The sequence below is a fragment of the Hemicordylus capensis genome, chromosome 9 (genome assembly GCF_027244095.1).
Source record: "Hemicordylus capensis ecotype Gifberg chromosome 9, rHemCap1.1.pri, whole genome shotgun sequence".
In the NCBI taxonomy this organism is placed as follows: Eukaryota; Metazoa; Chordata; class Lepidosauria; order Squamata; family Cordylidae; genus Hemicordylus; species Hemicordylus capensis.
The window spans coordinates 29,933,151-29,951,227 of NC_069665.1; the positions used below are offsets into that span (position 1 = coordinate 29,933,151).

The 18,077-nt window shown below is 44.7% G+C and overlaps 1 protein-coding gene across 7 annotated transcripts in view; it reads left to right on the forward strand.

Annotated features, from left to right (window-relative positions):
* The window catches only part of BANP (BTG3 associated nuclear protein), a 156,109-nt gene that overhangs the window by 63,899 nt on the left and 74,133 nt on the right, over window positions 1-18,077 (forward strand). For all 7 annotated transcript variants that reach the window (XM_053271443.1, XM_053271442.1, XM_053271439.1 and 4 more), the window contains exons 8-9: window positions 5,794-5,961; window positions 17,228-17,355. In XM_053271443.1, coding sequence (XP_053127418.1) covers window positions 5,794-5,961; window positions 17,228-17,355 — 296 coding nt within the window. The remainder of the gene's footprint in view (window positions 1-5,793; window positions 5,962-17,227; window positions 17,356-18,077) is intronic.

Here is an 18,077-nt window from a genome sequence, read left to right on the forward strand (position 1 = left end):
CAGCTGTTTCAGAGAATAAATGAATAGTTGCCAGTGGTGCACTGTACCCTTGCCCCTCCTTCCACAAGTTCCCTATCTCTTACAGACATGGAAGCAATGTATTTAACTTTTCCTTACCATTCGCAAATGGAGGACTGTTCTACTTCATCATGCTGAATACAACAGCAAGATATCACTCAAAAAAACCAGAAATGGAAAGGAGCTCAAGATGGGCTCTTACATAACATGTATTCTTCACTGCTCTGTCCTAATTGGCTTAAAATTGGTTCTCATTGCTGTAAGGAGGCAGTCAAGGCAGATTTGTTACAGACCCAAATGTGCCCTTACACAGCTTACATGCATTTTAATTGATTATTGTCATGGCCCGGATCACAATCAACAGCTAGGACTCTGATCTTGAGGAGGAAGAGCTAGGCAGATCCCAGCACCAACTGCTAAGATGCAGGCCCCATTGATGAGGATGAACCAGGCAACAAGAAACCCCAGAAACCTGGACTCTCAGAGATGGTCTACTTTGATCTGGACTCACCCGAGGGTTTGGACCCAGATTTATCAGGTACCTCTTGCCCTTCAGTGACACAAGGAATACGTCGGGTGAGAGGTGGTGGAATGCTTGTCTTCAGGCCAAGAGGGGCTGCCTCCTTAAGAACTCTGCAGCAGAGGCTTAGATCTTAAGGGAGGTCCTCGGGGCAAAGAGGCATAAAAGGGCTCAGATGGATCTGGGTCTTTGCTGTATCCCTTGGAGCTCTCTGGGGTCCTGCAGACCAGCCTGGCCTCACCTGGACAACCAGGGTGGGGCAATCTTATTCAGAACTTCCCAGAATATTGGGCCCTGTAAATACAAAACTAAACAAAAGAGCTAAAAACCCTCACAAAGTTCTGCATGGTAAATGCTTGCCACGATACTACACCTCTAAATTTTTGTAAATATTGCTGTTGCACCCTGGATGGCAAAGCACAATGGTCAAGTGGTTAGAGTTTGTGGCTGCACCCCTGAAGTGTGTTGGTTTGAGTCACGTTCTCTCTAAGAATGTAACGGGAGCCCTGCTGGGCCAGACCAAAAGGCTGATCGGTATCGTGCTTCCCACAGTGGCCAAACAGATTCCTCTGGGAAGCCCAGAAGCAATAGCCCTCTCCAGCTCTTCCATGACCTCACATTCTAGTATCTGCACTATCTCTGTTTCTGTCTGATGCTGCCTCAACTGGGCAAAGAGCGCCCCCCCACCCAACCACTGTGTTGCTAGCTCAGAACTCCATCTTTTGTGCCATCTGTACAAGCTCCTCTTTGCATTTGATGTGCTTTCTGCTTGTTCCTTGGGTCTTGCCAATGATATATGCGTCTGCTAACAAGTAGCGCAAAAGTGCATTTCTATCAAGGTTTGAAAACAAGCTTGTTTTCAGTTGATTTTCTCCTATATGCAGCTTCACCCAGACACTGTGTGTCTGCCTTCCTATTTACAGTAAAATCCTTGCACTGCCAAGTGGTGAAATGTCCTTGGCAGTGTAGGTAAAGTTTTATCTTAAAACACACATGGAGTGGTGGATATTTGGTTCAGGCCTGCAGCTCTTTCTTCCTTTGAACTTCATTTAAGCAAGATCCCTGCAAGGCATGGGTTCTGCCCAAGAAACCGTTTCCCCCTCTTTGTCAAAGACCTTATATTTCAAAGTGGTGTACCGAAGGAGTGTACAAGAACTATGCCTGAGCTTTACCATGGTTCTCACTAGCTACTGTCCAGTTGTCGTTGTTGCTCATAGATGGGCACACAAATCAGAGTCAATAGCACAAGGCCTGTCAGTCTTCGGCATCCTTCTCTTTCCCACTTGCCTGTCCTGTATTCTCGGGCAACAGGGGGAAAGGGTCTGAGCTCCCATTTTGTTTGGAACCTGACAAGATGGAGCTTTTCCTCTCTCCTTGCTGATCCTGTCTTCCCTATGGGTTAAGCAGCTAGGAAAGGAGAAAGGCCCGGCCTCTTTTGCATCTTGGTTTGCTCCAGATCTTTCTCCCTTCAGTGCATGGCATGCCATTTTTCTCTTGTAGGGTTTAGAAGTCAGAAGGCATCCCTGGAATAATTTAATCTCTGTTGTCACCCAGAGAGGAAAAACAGTCTCGCCACTGAATGTGAGCTGCTGCCTTGCGTGAGAATTAATGTGCAGCTCATCTGGAAAACTCATTGCACGATTCAAGGAAAGTGATGAGTTCATGAACACTCATAAATTGAATTCCAGAAAGTTGCAGTACCCATGCTTTGCAGGCTCTCTTCCCCGCCCCCCAGATTTTGGTGTGCTGAAGGGGTTAAGCCATCAAGAACTGGAGCTGATGGTGCCATTGTTGGCGAAACATAAATAAATGCACACAGCCCTCTGGTTTCTGTCACGCCAGGGCTGTCCAAACCCACAAGCTCCTTTGGAAAGGGAGACATTTTTGTTGTTGATTCCTCAGTTTTTCTTGGCTGGAGACGGGATGGCTTTTGCCATTCAGGGAGAATGCTGTGATGCTGTGGAAAAGAGCTTATGTAACAGGACGTCTCAGGAAGACTTTTTACATTTTTAAATATATATTTATGTAGAGTGAGAACACAACTTAATGTGAGGTGGAAATCTGTCAGTCCGTTTTTTCCATTAACAGATTCTGATATGTTGAAATCCAATCATGCTGCTTTTAAAAATATAAAACAGAATTTTTATTATTAATTTGTTGCTGCAGTCTGGAAGGCCAAAAGCTGAAAGACAGTGACTAAGTTGCTGACAGCACATTCTTGGGATCAGAGGAGGAGCTGCTTTTGCTTATAGGTGATATTGCTAGTTTAAACATCAGGCTTCCGTTTCATGCTGAGGGCTGACCCTGTGAAAGAAGTGGGTCAGCAGTTTGGACTTTTTCCCATATAGAATGAAGTGTATGGTGAACAGGAGTGATAAGGCTGCCAGAAATATATATGTGTGTGTGTGTGTGTAGGAGGCGTTTTACCTTAATTGAGACCATCCTTGGGTGCAACTAGATCAGGTAGTGGCAGACTCATGATTGGAATTACGTGGTTTTTTTTTTAAGGTAAAATGAAGCTGCAGGGGGCAATCCGGCATAGCCTAATATAAAATCCAAAGCTCTTATTTTGCTGAGCTTTATCTCTGTTTCATTACTGGGTGCGGTGCCTTTGAGTTACGTTGCCCTCTGATTGATCTGTGCATTTGCCATTCATAAACAGATGGAAAGAGAAGCTCTCTCTCTCCCTTCTGCTAAACATTTTGGCCAAATGTTAGCTAATGATAACTCTGAACTCCCCTCTCCTTGCCTGCTGCATCAGATCATCACCCTCTCCGTGGCTGTACTCTGTTTACGTTGTGATAGTGACAGAGGCGTGAAACTTGTCCCTTTGTTTCGGTGTTTTGCCTCTCAGTGCTCTAGGATGTCCCTGGAAAGCACACAGTGTGCTTCAGATAAATTTGCTTTTTTGAACACCACCTGTGTATACAGGGTTCTTCTCACCTTCTACCTCCCCCCCTCTTCAGTTGTGCAAGCTCATGTGCATTATAGTGGTGGGCAGGAATGTGGGTGTTGACATTCTTGCTTATGCAAATACATGTTGCGCCATTCCATTCTGCTCTTTGGCTCTGATGTTCAAATGTGTGCAGTTTGGGAAAGGGAGAAGAGCAAAGTTGGATGTACAGGCACATGTGTCCAGACCATCCTGGAAAGGGCCAACCACAGGCTCAAAACATGGTTTTGCTTGTTCAATTGCTCTCTAAGAAGTTGATCATTCATTCATTCATTCATTTAATTTATATACTGTCTGACTCCAAAGGCTCTAGGCAGTTTACAAAACACAATAAAAACAGAATAAAACCAACTATTGGACAATTAAATTTTAAAACATTCAAAGATTGTCACAATTATTGTCACAATGGTCCATGCCAGAATTCCAGTCTGGGGACCCAGGACCTGTTCCCCAGCACCTGTTCCCCAGCACAAAGTCTCTTTTCTGTCTGGCACACGCAAGAGGTGGTGACTAGCCAAAGACGTGCTTTGGATTGGGTCCTTGAGAAGATCCAGGAAGAGGTGGGGTCTCCTGAGCAGCTATAAAACCAACCTGTAACTGCGCAGTGCTATGGCAACTCCTCCATGAGGAAGCCCCTCATGCAACCTTGTAGGTCCATCTCTGGCTGATCACTCTATGTTGGACAGCTCCCTAGCCGGTCTGGGCCTCTTGCTCTGTATTGCTCTTGCCGCTTGGGATTTCCTGCACTCCTGAGGACTGGCAGAAACTGAAGTGGATTCATTGCCGAGTTCCATCCCTGGGCAGTTCTGTATGAAGCCAGGAAGCTCATTCTTCCTCCTCTGCAGTCCATCAGGAAGTCCCATGTGGACTGCACTGATTTCTGAACCAAACAGAAACTGCCGACCAGTTTTTAAGTACTTAACTGACAGCAAGAGGAACATACATGTATTTTTAAAAAGAGCCTTCACTTTTCCTACCAGTGGCACTAGAAATCCATTCTAGATTCTACAAGCCCTGATAGGATCCTGACAGACTCCAGTGTCCCTAGGTTGCGCGTTTTGAGTCTGACTCTTCCTAGCTGAAATGTGCCTTGCTATAATTTTTGCCAAGGAATTGCCCACTTGTGGGTCCTGAGACATGACTCTCTCATTATAATAGCTAGGGTTTTTTTTAATGGGACCTTTTAAATGCTGACAATGCCTGATGCATTAGCTTTCAGTCTTTAAATTTTTTTTAAATTTTAACATGCTCTTCTAGAAGCGCCAACCCCGGGTTTCTGCCACATTTGCAGTGTTTCTTATATCTGCTGTGGTTGCTCTCCTTTTTCAACCCAGCCTGCATTTAAACCACTGTCAGCCCCAGTGAAGCTTGCCACAAACCTCAGTCAAGGCAAGCATTGCCATGTCTTGCAGCTGGAGCTGGGATGGGATGAAGAAAAACCTGCTTCTCAATAGTGCAGAAGATGGAACGTAGGAACTTAGGATGCTGCTGCCTTTTATTGAGTGAGGCCCTTGGTCCATCGAGCTCAATATTGTCTCTACACTGGCTCTCCAAGGTTTCAGGCAGGAGTCTCTCCCAGACTTACCTAGAGGTGCTGCCAGGTATTGAACCTGAGACCTTCTGCTCTTCCACTGAGCTATGGCCCCCTCCCCTCAGGGCAATACCTTGCAGTGAAGTCACCCATCTGTATGCAAACCAGGCTGGAGCCTGCTTAGCAAAAGGGACAATTGATGCTCACTACCGCAAGACCAACCTTCGCTATGCTCCAGGCAAATCAGCTGGCCATGTGGAGACAGTTGTCACAGGGAGCAGCTGGATGCAGTCTACAGGAGGCAGCTGCTTTATCTGAACTGCACGAGTATTTTGTACGGTGCTGTCTGAATACAGTGCTTTACAAAGGTGTAAAAGCTGCCTCGTGCCCAGCCAGACCATTGGTCTGTCTAGCTCAGTAGTCCCCAGCCTGGGTTCCTCCAGATCTTGCTGAACTACAACTCCCATCATCCCTGTCACTAAACTATCAGATCACCCAGAGGAGTGGTGACATTTCTTTTCCTGGAGATTAATTCTAAAGCTTGAGTTTGTTGTGTGTGTATATATATGCTGTGAGTTCCCTTCCAGGCCAGTGACTTGGGTCGGGACTCGGTGTGTGCTCTGCGTGTCAGTGAGAGGAGGCGGTGACAGCTGGAGTAGGCGAACACTGTGTATTTCTAGAACTACCATGCAGTGACACGAACACCACAAATTAATTGTCAGTTTTACACAGAATGTGGATGTTACCATATATATTTCCTTTGCTTTATAGGTCATCTTTTCTATAAGTTTGGCATCACGGAATCCGACTGGTACCGGATCAAGCAGAGCATAGATTCCAAATGCCGAACTGCTTGGCGGCGGAAACAGCGAGGCCAGAGTCTTGCCGTGAAAAGCTTTTCAAGGAGAACACCTTCCTCGTCGTCCTATAGTGGATCAGGTAAAGAACATCTCATCTTCCCACAAATAACAACGTTTCTAGTCCTTCTGGTTGCAGAGAGACGCCTTAAGGGAAAAAACAACAATGATGTGTTGCAGCTTCACAAGCCAGAGGTGGGCTGAACAGGTTGCGGGGTAAACTTCAGAACTATCCAGCCTCACATTCTTAATCTGTGGCTGCTTTTTCTCTGGTCCCTGTCTCTATAAGTCCACTTTCCCAGACTTCTGAGCATTTCCCTCCTTGGAGGGGTGACAAAGATAAAAATTCTTGGAAAACCTGGTTTGTGAAAGCAGAATAATGCAGAATAAACAAGTACAAATGTGTTTTGTAGGCACAATTTGAGTTACCTTTGTGGCAAATTTGGAAGCCTTTTTTCTAAATGCAAAAAGAATTTTATTTCTGTTTTAGAAAAAAATCAGAAAATAGCTTGGTTAGTTCCATGCCCAGTCCAGATCCTCTTGCACCCTCAGCCTCCCATGAGCCCCCAAACCCTTTTACCTGGCAACTGTGGCAGCATTAGTAGCTGCTGCTTTGATGACAGCAAGGAGTGGGGAGATGGGTCTGTCCATATTTCCCTCTCTTCCCACTCGCACTAGTGCCTGAGATGCTGTGGCCTCTGTGAGGCGGCTGTAGTAATACTGGGGCAAATGCTGGGGCGCTGGGAAGGCACCATTCTTGCCATTGCAGGTATTAGCCCAGTAAACGAGTGGGAGGGAGAGGTCCCGTCCCCCCCGAGATCAGACTGTAATCCAAGCTAGAGAAGAATTATCACAGGCATGTTAGGGACCTTCCACTTTTGGAATACTGGTGCACTTTGAGTATTCTGAGCTGGCTCATTACAAAATGTAGTGGGAGAATTGTGAGCAATTAAAAGTTTCCTTCCAAATTTTATCTGCCCCTTGCCTTTGGCAGCTGCGTTGCTCAGGAATTGCCCCGGCTGGGTGAGGGTGGAGCGGACGGTGACGTTGGTGGGAATGACTGAATAAAATGTGTAAACAGAGCACACATTCCTCTCACAGAACAATTTGTCCATTAATTAATTTCTAATTAATTATTCTGTTCCAGGTTATTCAGTGCTCTGTGCCATTTCTCTCATTATTTACATATGAATTGAGCTAGTTTGCTGTTGGCCCACATCTAGTGGAGTAGGATCTACAGTCCATGAAGGCTTATACCTCTATTGTAGTTGTTGCCACAAGACTCTCTATTGTTTAACGTTGCCATTTAGGAACTGAGTTGAGCACATTTTCTCAATCAAAGGAAACCTGCAACAGAATCTTTCTGTTCCACTTATTAGGACATAACTTAATTTCATTCAGAAAATCTTTTTCCACCCTGAAGAAATTTATACACTCTCAGAAATCTAGGAGCAGTGCGGCTTTTCTCCATAGGTCTAGGCACAGATAATAAATGGCAAAATATTGACCCAAAAAAGTCCTCTTGGGACTCTTCTGGCTTATTCTTATATTAAAAGCAGAGTTGTGGGGCATTTGTATGTCCTATATTAAAAGCAGGGATTTGGAAGGGAGCCCAAAGGAGAGGAAATAAGTTTATTTGCCCACATGAAGGTTTGGGTTGCATGTTAACACTAACCACTGTTTTGTAGGCGAGGAATGACAACATCTACTTTCACTGGAAAATTTTATACGCTGAACCTGATAGCCCTTACCCAAACAGCTAATTAGTGTTGTATCTCCACCAGCTATCTCGATGGTTGGGGATGTTTTTTTCCTGAGCTTCCTTAAATTTGGTGGTTTCCTTGGTGGCTTTTATAGGCACAGGAATACGTTTGTGTGCATACCAATGGTGTGCACACTGGAAAGCCCTTTTATCTATAGCAGGGCTGCACAACTTCTAGACCTTGGACTACAACAACTCCCACAATCCCAGGCTATTGACCACTGTAGCTGGAGCTGATGGAAGTTGTAGTCTGAAAACAGTGGGAGGGCTGAGGTTGTGCAGCCCTAATCTATAGGGCAGGGGCTCTCAAACTTGGGTCCTCAGATGTTGCTGGATGGATGATGGGAATTGAAGTCCAGCAACATCTGGAGACCCAAGTTTGAGAACCCCTGCTCTAGGATGATGCTGGGCCATGGCACTGGCTGCAGCCATCACATTTATGTTTCCTGCCAAGCAAAGAGGGAAGCTAGGGATGCCCTCCTCTTTGCAGTGACTGAGAAGGCACCATCAGGGAGTCCTTTTGGGATTTGATGGATAGGTTTGGGGTTCTTTCCCTCCGCTTTCATTTCTATAGCTAGTTTACAATAGATTACAAAACTTGAACAAAATTATAGGAAACAGCAACCCAACCCAACCAAAACAAACAGTAAAGGCCAGTTCCCCCAAAGCTTTGCATTTCCTTCCCTCCCAAAGAACTGCACAGATACACTGCCTCTGGAGTTTCATGCCACAGCTTTGGGGCAGTTGCTGTTATTACTATTACTGTACAAGGCTGGTGTTGTTGTGAGGATGGTAAGTTTATTGCAGAATTCCCTGGTATTTACTATCAGGATTGCGTGGGAAGAATCTTGAGATGGCAGAGTGGCCTGTACTATTTCAGACTGCAGGGTTGCAAGTCACATTTCCGAATGCTTCCCAACCTAAAACAAACATAACTTTCTCGTGAGGAGAGAAATGCTGACCCAGCCACTTCTGCAAGGAGGTCCTCCCTCCCCGTGGAGAACATTCCAAAATGTGATCCCTGCCGGCCGTTGAAAATGGTACAGTCCATTTTGCGCCCTCATTTGCATCTCTCTCTGCTGCATTTATAACACGTTTGTGGTTTGTGAATCTGTTCACCACAGTGCCTTTGAATCCCGGCCTGTTTGTGACCTTCCCTTCTGCAAAGAGGTGAGAGGATGTTTCAGTGCCACAACATCACCATTGCAAGGTGGGCTAGGCTGCTGAGAGAAAGTGACTTGCCCAAGCCCACCCTGTGAGCTTAGTGGCCCTGTGGAGATTTTCATCTGGGCGCCCCACCTTCATAGCAGTAATCTAGCCAGTGGGGCACCAGAGTGACTTGTCAGGCCTTGGTGGGAAAAGCAGGACAAATTTGAACCGCAGTATCTACTTTTGACGTGTTTATCCAGTGGCAAGATGGAGAGAATATGAAGGCAGCATAGGAAAGAAGGTGAACAAAAGAGGAGAGCGAAGAAAAATGTAAACATCTGAAGTGACAAGGAAGGAGGGGAGCAAAAGCAGTGCTTCAAGGACAGAGCCGTAATTCCATCTCCAATGTTTGTAGCTACAGGAACCCCTTTGGCTTTGCTTCTGTGGCTTGACATCCTTGGAAACCCGTGATGGAATTACAACCCCATAATTCACAGTCATATGCAACTTATTATATCCACCAGATAATGCATCCAGCAAACATCCCATTGCTGGGTAATAAGAAAAATAAGTAATATTTCTCAACTCTGAAGGAACCAGAGGTCTGCAGTTCACCCTTATGACAACAGAGCTGTCAAACGTGGCTTTGAAAAGTGTCACGAACCCAGACAGCTTCTTTACAGTAACATTTGCTTCTGGGAGCAGTTCAAGGTGACTCTTGAACTGAGCTGCAATTCAGGTATTCCAGGCTGTAAAGATGTCTGGCTTGATCCCACTTGAATTGCTAGGAGAGGGCTGGCTGGAGTTAAGTGGCACGTGTTCTTGCCAAAAGATGGGGTTTGACTTGGACGATGAGAGGTTTGTTCTGGTTTTCCCAGAATGAAAATGTGTGTATCAGAAATTGTTGCTTATGTTTTGATCCTGTAATCATATGCGACTTATCCAGGACTCAGCAAATGACCTCACCACTGGCAAGAGCATTTAATATTCAAGCCAGGGCCTCTGCACTGCCCCAGAAGGGCGGGGAAATCTCCCAGACCCACATTCTGAGCCTTGGTGAGGTTCGGAAAGCAGAGAGATCTTCACTGGGAATGCCCAAGTCCTTCGGGGGCATCTAAAATGGCTTCTTGGATCCCAGTCTCTGTTGATGGGGATGGGCCCATAGCTCAGTGGTGGAGCATCTACTTTGCATGCAGAAGGTCACAGGTTCAATCCCTGGTAGCATCATCAGGTAGGACTGGGAAAGACCCCTGCCTGATGCCTTGGAGAGCTGCTGCCAATCAGTGTAGACAATACCAAGCTTGATAGACCAATGGTCTGTCTTGGAATAAGGCAGCTTCCTATCTTCTGATGATAAGATCTCAAAGCCCAAGCTGGCTCGAAATCAGAGCGTTCCTTTCAGCACAGCCTCAGCAATGAGATAGAAGTGGCCTGATGGAGAAACTAGGAGAGTGGCCCATTTAGCGGAGGCTGCACAGGGGAACAAGATGCTTATGAACCGTAGCTCTCTTGGTAGAGCACATGATTTGCAGGACCAGGTTTATTCCTTAGCATCTCTAGGTGAAGGATCTCTGCAGGAGACCTTGGAGAGGCGCTGCCAGTCGGAGTAGGCAGTATTGGGCTAGAGAAACCAATGATCAAGCTGCACATAAGGTGGCTTCCTATGGCAAAAGTGCTTCTTTTAGGGGGCCTGTCACTCACTTGTGGATGAAATGTTCTTTCCTTATTCAGATGCTGATGTTGCTGTTGACTCCTCTTCATTTTGTGTTTAGGGCATATGCTTTTATCTTCCAGGCTGCCAAGCTGTTCCTTGTGATGCACACACAAGATAAGGGGATGATGGCTGAGTAGGGTAGTTGTGTTCACTTTTTACAACCAGTTTTGGTCTGGAAAATGGTTGTTTAAGCAAGCAGTGTTTTGGGAATCTCACTCAGCCCTGAAACAAGCGAGCAGGAGAACAAAATAGCTGGTAGCAATCTCAGGCTACAGGGCAATTTTAAAATCAAATACATAATACTAGCAGTACATAATAATTATTCCTTCTCTATTTGCTCTTCATGTGGGAGGGTGGTTGGACTGGACCACAGCCAGATTGTGGCCTCTGCCATGATTTTAATTCTCCGTAGCTTCCCCTATGATGTAGTGCTAGTTGTTTCACAGGACTCTGCTTTCCTTGTGATTTGGAACAATTTCTTCCTATTAATGTGTAGGAAGGGAGGGTAGAGTTGCGTTTGTGCCTCCAGTGGCAGAGGAATGATGGCACGGCTCCTGGGTCTCTCTGTCTCAGGCATGTGAGATTTTTCTGAACAGAGCCCTCATATTCTAGGGGGATAGCCACATTGCTCTATTAGCACAAATCCAAAAAAGAGCCTTGTGTCATTTTAAAAACTAACAGATCTGTTACCAAAGTTTGTCCCACAAGAAATCTGTTTGTTTTTAAGGTGCCACGAAACTCTCTTGTTGATGTCCTGCTGGCCTAACCTAAACCACCCTGAGCCATTTTGGAAGGGCGGTATACAAATCAATCAATCAATCAATCAATCAATCAATCAATCAATCAATCCAAACAATCAAATAAATAAATATGGTTGAAGCTGCCCTGTGGCTGATAAACCTGGAGCAAGGTGGAAAGTTCTGTATGAGTCAAAAGCTTCGATACTCCTTGACCAACCTAAATGTGGACCAACATGGCATCCATCATGCATCAAACTGAACAAAAGACATGTTTAATGTAGAAATGGCGCTTGAAGCAACAGTTGTCCATTTAAAGTTATAATCCCCAATCCCTGTGTTCCAGCTTCTTCTCCCGCTATCCCAAGATGTTAATTAAGGCTCTTCTGTCTTTAATTGACTGAGCAAGTTTACAACTGTCACAAGATTTACTAGTTTTCTTCCAGTAACCAGAACAGAGTGCTGGGCTCGGAGAACAGTTCTTTCCCCACATTTCTTTTGGCATGCATGCATTTTAAAAAATGTTGCCTTTTTTGCTAGAGGTATCAATTGCTGTGGTCTGGACTGTGCTTCCCAGAACCAAGCTTCAGTCTTGTGCATGTGTGCTTTGGTTTCTCGCTTTTCCTGACAAGGGTGGCAAAAAAGGCTGCTGGAACTGTTTTGACCAGAGACCCTGGCTTTTCTCTTTAAATCATTCTAAAGAGTTGGGAAGACGACTCCAGTTTTGGGTGGTGTTGTCCTCTCTACCTTTTGAAACATGTTTTGTTGCTGTCATTCTCAAATGCTAGTTGACTTGCTGCATCAGCCTATATAACAGAGTGTTCCCAGAATTAAAGAGGTACAGGGTTGGGTTTTTATGGAGAGGAGAGCTGGTCTTGTGGTAGCAAGCATGACTTGTCCCCTTAGCTAAGCAGGGTCCACCCTGGTTGCATACAAATGGGAGACTAGAAGTGTGAGCACTGTAAGAGATTCCCCTCAGGGGATGGAGCCACTCTGGGAAGAACATCTACAGGTCCCAAGTTCCCAACCTGGCAGCATCTCCAAGATCGGGCTGAGAGAGATTCCAGTCTGCAACCTTGGAGAAGCCGCTGCCAGTCTGTGAAGACAATATTGAGCTAGATAGACCAATGGTCAGACTCGGTATATGGCAGCTTCCTATGTTCTTCTTCCTCTTCCTCTTCAGCTTGAATTAGATAAGAACCCTTCACCTCTTACACCAGAAAGGTTTTACCAATGTAAGAGTCTGCCTGCTGGGTTTCTGGATGGGCCTGCTCTGGGGGCAGGTGATTTTGCATCTCAGTATCAGGATCCAATCACACCTAGAACCAGAGACATGGCAGATATTCTTCTTCTGGAGACCAGCCCAGACTACTGGTTCAGGCAGATGTGGCGGGCAGCCTCTTCTGTGGGCAGTACTCTGGGCTCACAGGAGTTTAGTTTATTTCTCTTGGCATCCTGGTGTGTCTTCCTCTGGAGTGCAGGAATGACTGCTAAAAGGAGGATGACCAAAGAGCAGACTGGTAACTGAGCCCTCACTGGGTTGCTTTTGGCTGCCTGGCAGTAGCTGCATTCTGCCTCCCTGATGCGTCTAGCATGGTGCGGTGTGTGTGGGTTGGGAGATGGCATTACAGAGTGGTGGAGCACAGGGCAGTGAGCACAAGAGGTGGGCGATGGGCAGCACTTTGGTGGCTTTTCCTGTGTTAAAGCCCTGCTATGTCATAGCCGTGTGGACCCAGCCCCACAGTCAGCTGATGCTCATGTTTGCTGCTAAATGCAAAGAAGCAGGCTGCTTCTGTCCCAGGATACTAGCACACTTTTTCCTTGAAAGGAGGTGACTTTGAACCAGATGTGGGGCTTGCCATGTGCTGAAGTTGCTGATTAATATCAGATGGCCCCAAGAAGGCAACTTCTGACCTTTAGATTTTATGGGGTTTCTTGCAGCCCCTGCATAAACCTTAGGAGGATTAGGCCTAGATTATTTTAAGAGGGAGTGAGGAAATTTTAAAAATGGAAAAAGTGATGTGGCAACACCTGGAGGTTCTGTCTGAGGGACAAAATTTCACAGTTCGAAAGTTTGAAAAACACCCACTTTTGAGAGCAGTTACGAGCTGCTTTTGTTTCTGACAAATCTTTCTCTCCTGATTTTGCAAAGAGGTGTCTCTTTCGAGACAGACCACAGAAGCTGATAGACTAATATTGTTACAACAAATTGAATCGCTTCACTCTGGTTTTCTTGTAGACTTGTCTCGCATTGGGGTCCTTGCTTTAAAAGCAGAATACTGTAAAGAAAACTGTCTTGTACTTGCCCCACACGCTGCTCGCAACATTCACTCTTTGTTGTTCCCCATTTGTGCCAAGTGCCCTGATGGATTCACTGAGCAACTGTTTGCTTCTCAGCTACCCACCGTTTAACCCAGAATAAAGGATGCTGCTGGGGTGAATGCTCAGTACCTGCACGATCACAGCAACATTCAGTCCGGGTTTTCTTTGGATACCAGCTTGGTGAAATCCCTCCTTTCTAAACAACACACTGGGAAGTTCTGAATGCAACAGCTCAACTGCAGAGTCTCCTTCCAAGCCGTGGGTTTATTTTATTTTATTTATTTATTTAACAAATCTCTACACCACCCAAAACCCATGTCTCTGGGCGGTTTATAATAAAAATACCATTGAAATGAAATTAAAACATTAAAACAATCTAAAATTTAAAACATGTTAAAAGTGTTAACTATTAAAACTGCAAATCTAATTAAAAGCCTGGGTGAACAGATGTGTCTTGACTAACCTTTTTAAAAGTTGTCAGAGATGGGGAAGCTCTTATTTAAACAGGGAGCGCATTCCAAAGCCTCAGGGCAGCAATGGAGAAGGCCCGTCCCTGACTAGCCGCCAATGCACTGGTGGCAACTGTAGACGAAACTCTCTGGATGATCTTAATGGGTGTTGTTTGTTTGTTTGTTTGTTCATTCAATTTTTATACCGCCCTTCCAAGCTGGCTCAGGGAGGTTTACAATTAAAAACAGAAACCATTAAAAACAATTAAAACAGAAATAACAAATATAAAGACCAATTTAAAAAGATCTTTAAAAACAATTAAACTATCAAAACAATTAAAACCCTGAAAACCAGGTTAACATTAAAACAATTAAAACTAATTAAAAACCCTGAAAGGCCAGGCCAAACAGATGGGTTTTAAGGGCTCTCGTAAAGGTCAGTAAAGAATTAAGATTATGAATTTCTGCTGGGAGTGCATTCCACAGCCCAGGAGCAGCTACAGAGAAGGCCCGCCTCTGAGTCGCCACCAAACAAACCGGTGGTAACTAGAGACGGACCTCCCCAGATGACCTTAATGTGCAGTGGGGATCATGTAAAAGGGCCAAAGTGTTGAGGGCCAAAGAAGAACTTTAAATACCATGGGCCTAGGCTTTTAAAGACTTTATAGGTTATAACCAGCACCTTGCATTTTGCCTGGAAACTGTTGAGTTTGACAGTCCGTCTCTATAGGGATATGTAGGTATGCAAGGGTGCATACAACATCCACTTAAACAACAACAACAACAATGAGGAATGTTGAGAAATTGATAACAATTACTTCTTCCTAATTAACAGGATTTTTAAAAATCCCAGTGGTGGTACATCCGGCAATGGTGTACTAATGATAATTTTTGGGTTTAGATGCTGCGAAATGCTTTCTTTCACCTTCCTATCTGAGGCCATGACATTGCAGCCAGATGCTAAAATTCTGTTTATAAGCAAACTCGCCTTCTCAAGAGATGCAGTTGTGAATGCATGACTTTTGTGTGAGTGTTTTGTTTGCAGCATCCACCAGTCCCCACTTTAACCCAGGGGTTGTGAAAATAGCCTTTTAACATCTGTAGAGAAGCAGCTGGCCAGCAACAAATCTGGGTCTCTTTGTGTTGTTCCACTACAAACAGCTTTTCAGTGCTGCTCTAATGTGCTGTAGGTCTTATTACTCAAGAGCATCCATGGATTAGTGGGACATTTTTTAGTCAGTAAGTAAAACCTGTTAAGTGAGCATCTTTTCTCAAGAGCACAGCACTACCAGGAAACACAATTTTAGCTGGGGGAGCAGGAGGTAGCCTGCTAGGTCCTGAGGACAATTATTTTTCTTAGTTTTAAATATTTTGTTTTGGTCTATAACCAACCTGTGTTGTCCACAAGCAAGACAAGACTAGGGGAGGAGAGCTGGTCTTGTGGTAGAAAGCATGAATTGTCCCCTTTGCTAATGAAGGTCTGCCTTGGTTTGTATTTGGATAGCAGGCTATATGTGAATGCTGTAAGATATTCCCTTTAGGGGATGGGGCCATGGCTCAGTGGAAGAGCATCTGCATACATGATGCATAAAGAAGGTCACAGGTTCCCTCCCTGGCAGCATCTCCAGGTAGGGCGACCTGCGAAAGACTCCTGCTTAAAACCTTGGAGAGCTGCTGCCAGTTGAGGCAGACAGTACTGAGTTCGAAGGACCAGGGCAGCTTCCTATGTTCCTATCAAGACGCAAATGATAGCATTAGAATGAATTACAAAACTGAGAAGAAGGAATACGTCAATAAAACCCATTTTAAACACATGTTGCACAAAACATAGTCTCCTAGCCCGCCCTTACTAAATGCGTACCCAAACTGGAAAGCTTGACATCCCTTCTGGAGGATGAAGTAGTGCTGTAGTGCTCAACACGACTTGCATAACTGCATTGTTCTTGATCAGTGTTCCCTCTAAGCTGTGTTTGCTCACATGGTTTTTGATGTCCGCTCAGTTCATTTTAGATCCCGCTCAGGTTGAATCTGGAAGGCCCCACTCTGAATGCACATGGTGCGCACACACTGCCTTGATACTGCCTCCCAGAACAAAACTCATCCCTCACACAGATGAGAAAAATTAGACAGAACACTGTTCTTGAATGATCATAATCCCGTGTCTCGCTTTCAGCCCCATGATGCATGCTAGGCTTCAGTTGGTGGACATGCCACACTAATTCTGAAGGTCCCTTTCATTCTCTCACTCACACTTGCATGAATGTGCTCTTGCGGACAGAGTCATGCTTGTACAGCCACTTTCCCATGGTGCAATTCCACAGTGCTGGAGAATGTGCTTTTTGAGATGATGACTACCAAATGTGGAAAACATGGTTCAGCCCTTGAAATGTGGATTTAGAAGCTTGGGGATCTGGCAATTACTGTACTTGGTCTTGAATCTTTAGCAGGGGTTGAAACCCATTTTTAATCAAAGTCAGGCCACTTGAAAGTGTCTGATCTTTCGTGTATGAGCTGTGGGCTGTACCTTATCCTTGCTTCCCAATGTTGTCCTTTGTTAATTAGATATTAAAATAATCAAATGAGTGAAACACTTTCCTTGCGCTGTCATTTAGTTCTGTTGTAGGTTTGGCACCTGCTGGGAGGGGGGAAAGTGGGAACATCAGGATTATAGATTTGGACACGCAAACTGACCAGCTGTTAAGTTGTGTAGTGGGTTTGAACGGCATGTAGGAAATATGAAGTCACAACTGGATGGGCTCAAGGTAATCAGTGATTTGGAGCGATGGGGGTGGGGTGTGGTGGGGGGGTGAAACTTGCTTTCCAAATTGGAAACTTTGCTAATTAATCTGGAACCATTTATAGGCTAATAAAACAGAACGGATGAAAATGAGTTATAGAAAATCTCAGTTAGCGCAGCTGGATGGAGAGGCACTTTGTAATGATCCCTCCCCACCGCCCCAAAGTGTTTTGCAGTTTAGTTAATTCTATGAGATGTAATTATAGTTCAGTAATAAAAGCTGTAATTTTAGAACCTGCTCATGTTTTGGATTTATTCTGCATATAACGGATCAATCCCATCTTCATCTGCCAGTTGTGGAATGAGCTAAGTTTCGCCTTCCTCTCTCCTGTTTTCCCGCAATATCTAAGCTTCTGCATGGTCACAAGTAGAGAGATGAATAACAAATCATGTTGGTTTTTTGTTTTGTTTTTTCCAGAGAGTGCTCAAAGTACTTCTGCCCCAAATGAAATACAGGCAAACCAGCCTCAAGCCCTTCATTATGCTTTGGCCAATGCCCAGCAAGTGCAGATCCACCAAATAGGAGAAGATGGACAAGTCCAAGTAGTATGTACTGTCTTTATTATCTCCTCTGTTCTCAAAGTAGCTGTAATTTGACAGACGTGCTGTTTAGAGTCTGCTTCTCCCTTGTTCAAAAAAATATGACCTGCTAAGACTTCCTTAGTTGCGGTTTTCTAGAAAATAGGTATTTGGGGGCTTTGGATGCATGTGTACATACCGAATGGATGCACCACTGACTTGAATAATTGCACTCACTTGATATGACTGTATGAACTTGCATGCCAGTGATTACTTTAGCCTTCTAGCTGTTTCTTCCATGTGTATGGGCACAATCCTGGTGGATTACTATGCACATGCAACTCCTACCCTGAAGTACGAACAATCTGGAAATCCATTTGTGATTCATTTATCCTCATTTTTTCCAAAGTGCACTCTGAAGCATTTTTCGACATCTGTTAGCTGAATTCCGTACATGTGTATCCATTTAAATTCATGTATATAAGCAAAGCTTATAAACATTGACATTAAATCCCCCCCCCGCAAAAGGTTTAAATAAAGTTAACACTTTGACCCCAAAACCCACAGAAAGCAGGAAGTTTAAAAGTTAGGTGTGATGCTCAAGTGTTTGCATTTCTTTAAAAGATTGCATTGGTGGGCCATGGAAAAGCTTGAGTTGGCTTCCATAGCTTTGTTTCATATCATTAAATCAAAGGCAATGTTGTGTGGAAGGTAAATATGCTGCCTACAGCTAGGTGGAGGGACTGCCT